This window comes from Ctenocephalides felis, unplaced genomic scaffold (assembly GCF_003426905.1).
Source record: "Ctenocephalides felis isolate EL2017-DRISC unplaced genomic scaffold, ASM342690v1 CF-g0.4_SCAFFOLD_01983, whole genome shotgun sequence".
In the NCBI taxonomy this organism is placed as follows: Eukaryota; Metazoa; Arthropoda; class Insecta; order Siphonaptera; family Pulicidae; genus Ctenocephalides; species Ctenocephalides felis.
In genome coordinates, this window is record NW_020538137.1 from 35,511 (window position 1) to 39,410 (window position 3,900).

General features: G+C 33.6%; 1 protein-coding gene across 1 annotated transcript; it reads right to left on the reverse strand.

Annotated features, from left to right (window-relative positions):
* Nucleotides 1-357: 357 nt before the first annotated feature.
* Nucleotides 358-2,037, reverse strand: LOC113380262 (tigger transposable element-derived protein 1-like). Its single transcript, XM_026619618.1, has 3 exons — nt 1,468-2,037; nt 861-1,409; nt 358-804 (listed from the first exon to the last, which is right to left on the reverse strand). Exons 1-3 carry the CDS (start codon nt 2,035-2,037, stop codon nt 358-360), a joined length of 1,566 nt encoding a protein of 521 aa, XP_026475403.1.
* Between the last annotated feature and the right edge of the window lie 1,863 nt (nt 2,038-3,900).

Genomic DNA, 3,900 nt, shown 5'->3' on the forward strand with positions numbered 1-3,900 from the left:
AATCATCTCTATCTTTTCCTCTTAGTTGCCTACACCTAATAATTGGATTACAGGCAGTCCTCGTACTTACGGCATGTTAGGTTCTCGAAATACGCGACGTAAATCGAAACGACGTAAGTCGAGACATATTTTTTCATATGTTTACATGTAAAACTCAAGGGTTAGGTTCCACACGGACTCGAAATAATAAAAAAAAACTGCATTTATAACAAAGGACGTACTTTATTATTAAAAGTAAGTTCTTGAAATAATTATATATTATGCACTTATGAAATTGCTAGTTATTTTTGGTATTCGTGTATTATTAATTTTAATAATAATTATAAAACTTATACATATGTAATGATAAATAATAAATTAAACTTTTGGCTTAAAGAAACTATCAATTCTAGATTGCTTGGCTTCTTTCTTCTTGCTATCATACAGATCTTGGTAACAGTGATAGGCTGCACAAATTTTGTTATTAACGTTAAAACTTCTCTCAAAATTAGGATCATTTTCTTCAAAAATTTTCCTGGCATTCTTCAAATTTGCAAAGGCTACGGAAAGTTTTTTTAGTGTAAGTTCTTTTTCAGAGTCACTAATAGAAGAAGCTATTTCTTGTGACTCGAGTGCTTCCTTTTGTACTTGTGCCTCCAATTCAATAAGATCTTCATCAGTCAGTTCTTGCGAATGTGAGCTTAACAGATCATCAATATCATCAGTAGTAACGGCAATGTCAGGGAAACGGTTAGCCAAATGAACAATGTCAGTTGTGATCTTATCGACATTTGATTGATCTGTAGAAGTAGAACTTTCAGATGGCTCAAAAAAAATGGGCATAACTTTTTCCACACTCCTTTTAAATTGTTGGGTGTCACCTCATCCCATGAAGTAGCAATATTTTTTACGCATTGCAGGATATTATAACTTTTCCAAAAATCTCTCAGCTCCATGCCATCATTTTCATTAGCCTTTACAGCCTGTGAAAAAGTTCTCCTGAGATAATAGGCCTTAAAAGACGCGATAACTCTTTGATCCATCGGCTGTAACAAAGAAGTGGTGTTGGGAGGCAGGAACACGACTTTGATTTGAGGATCAATATCGGCAATACGCACAGGATGGCCGGGAGCATTTTCCAAAATAAGTAAAGCTTTATAAGCCAAATTATTGTTTGAACAGTACTGTTTCACTTCAGGTATAAAATGCTTAGTAAACCATTCTTCAAAAAGTATTGATGTAACCCATGCCTTTGGATTAGCCTTCCATATAACTGGAAGAGTACTCTTGACGTAATTTTTGAGAGCTCGAGGATTTTCAGACCTATAAACTAAAAGGGGTTTCAATTTACGATCACCTTCAACATTCGAACCCAATAACAACGTCAAACGATCTTTAGCCGCTTTAAATCCAGGCATAGACTTTTCTTCCTGTGATATAAAAGTACGAGAGGGCATTTTTTTTCCAACACAAACCAGTTTCGTCCACGTTAAAAATTTGTTTAGGCGAATAGTCTCCACTTTCGATAATTTCCTTTAATATTCCAGGAAAACTCTGAGCAGCCACATGATCGACACTAGCAGCTTCTCCTTGCACTCGAATGTTATGTAACGAATATCTCGTTTTAAAGCGCATGAACCATCCGCGACTGGCAGAAAAACATTTTGTTTCGTCACTATTATTCTCGCCACGTTTATTTTGCAGTGTGTTCATGATACTCAGCGCCTTATTTTGTATAATAGCCAAACTTAGAGGAACCCGTCGCTGAGTTTGATCTTGAATCCAATTGTACAACAGTTTTTCCATTTCATAAATTAAAGCATTCCTTTTGCGTATAATAGTGCTGTTTGAAGAGACGGAAGGAAGAGCTGTTAAGAGTTTTTCTTTATCTTTCAATATTGTTTGTACCGTCGTGCGTGATAAATTAAGTTCTCGTCCAATAGATGAAGTCGAATAACCGCGATCTTTGAGTTTTAAAATCTTAGATTTAACCTCCATTGTAATTGACTTTCTTACTCTCTTCTTCACTTTATTATTACTGTCTTGTTTAGGTGGCATTGTTTAAAATTCACTTAAATATGTATGTAAACACAAAAACTGTCAAAGATGCAAAAAAACTAATTTATTACGTCTTGATTGTCCGTTGTCCCTGAATGTACTAAACAAAATCAGCGACATTTGCGGGGTATTCCCCGCACGAGACGACACCGCGCCCCGCCCGCGCCCCTCACGGACATTGACCTTGCGACAAGTGAATTCTCCGATATGCCGGAAATCGAAACAAATGACGTATGCTTGAGGAATAGTGTCAAAACATTATTTGACGTAACTTGAAACGATGTAAATCGAAACGACGTAAGTCGAGGACCGCCTGTATTTACTATACCATGATTAACTTTACCTTCAGGTGTGATTAAAACTTTTTCAATAATTTTTTGATCAGGATCAAATTTTATATTAACATTAAATATCATGCAATTTCCAACTTTCTTCACTTCCTTTTTATTGCAATTCTTGGGGCAATAAGTTTTTATATGAGCACTAGTTTTTTTCACACGTCCTTAACGAAAGTTCAAATCGCAAGGATATACTGCAGCTTTCCTAAAACACTTCAAAAATGCTTCTTTATAAGATTTATTCATTTTAACTGTACCATCGACTATGTGAAATAAATCCTCGAACTGAAAATCTAAAAAAAATTGTCGATACTCCCTCGAGGATTCGGCTGTAATACTCATAGATGCAGTTTTGATATTACTATATTCTAAAGAACAATTATTACCAGTCAATGTGCTCGAAAAAATATCCATTTTTGTTAAAAGTTTATATGGTACAAAGTAAATATTCTATAGATGAAAGATTAAAATTCTATCAGCAATAGAGATGATAAGTTAATAATAAAATATTAATCGTGTATCTTATAAATATAATATATGCCTCACCTCTAATATTGCTTTTCAATAAATTACCTAAAACTATAAATTATTACCAAGTAAATATTCTAAAAATATACTAAAATTCAATAAGGAATAATGATGATAAGTTATTAAATAAAATATTGATCGCGTATCTTATACGTATAACTGATATGCTGATATATAAATGATATATAACTGATAATATATAACTTATAAGTGTATAGTTTTATAGGTTCCGTACCTATGTTGACATTCTCAAAAACGGTTAGATCGATTTCAAAAATTTAAAAGCCTAATATTAATTTAATTTTTCATTATTTACAATGAAAAAACAACCAACCCACCTCACTATATTATTCCAGTCCTTTTTAATTCCTAGTGAACGAACTCTGTCTCAATGCTCCTTCTAATTTTATCTCGATTATATGTTGATTGAACGCACTGAATTTCTAACACACTAATTACCACAAATTTACAATATGATGAATTATGAACCACTTTTGCAAAGAGAACGCAAATAAATATAACTTACGTGGATTCACACACACACACGCACGTATAGTGAATAATTTCTTATGTTATATACGAACAGGGCCGCATTAAGAAATTTGGCGCCCCGGGGCACTGACAAAAATGCCGCCCCATCCCTGAAATTTTACGGACTTTCGAACTTTTTTTAAAGCAATCGTGCTGCTTCAGCTGCGAGGAACAAAATATAGAAGCGCGTAAGCGCCGCGTCGCAGTCTAACTGATAAACAATGTTACAGAACTTATATAAATGTAAACAAAATTTATACTTATTATTATAATGACTTTAAAATATCTGATAATTTAATGTGCATATGTCTAATGATCACTCCAAACCTCCAATATTATTAAAAGAAATTTACATATATAGACAAAATGGAGAACAGATTAAATTTGTGGGAGGCAGGTCTAGCGGTTTCGGTGACCCAACAAAAAAATTTGAAAGAGAAACATTTGGCGGTCAAAAATGATCATT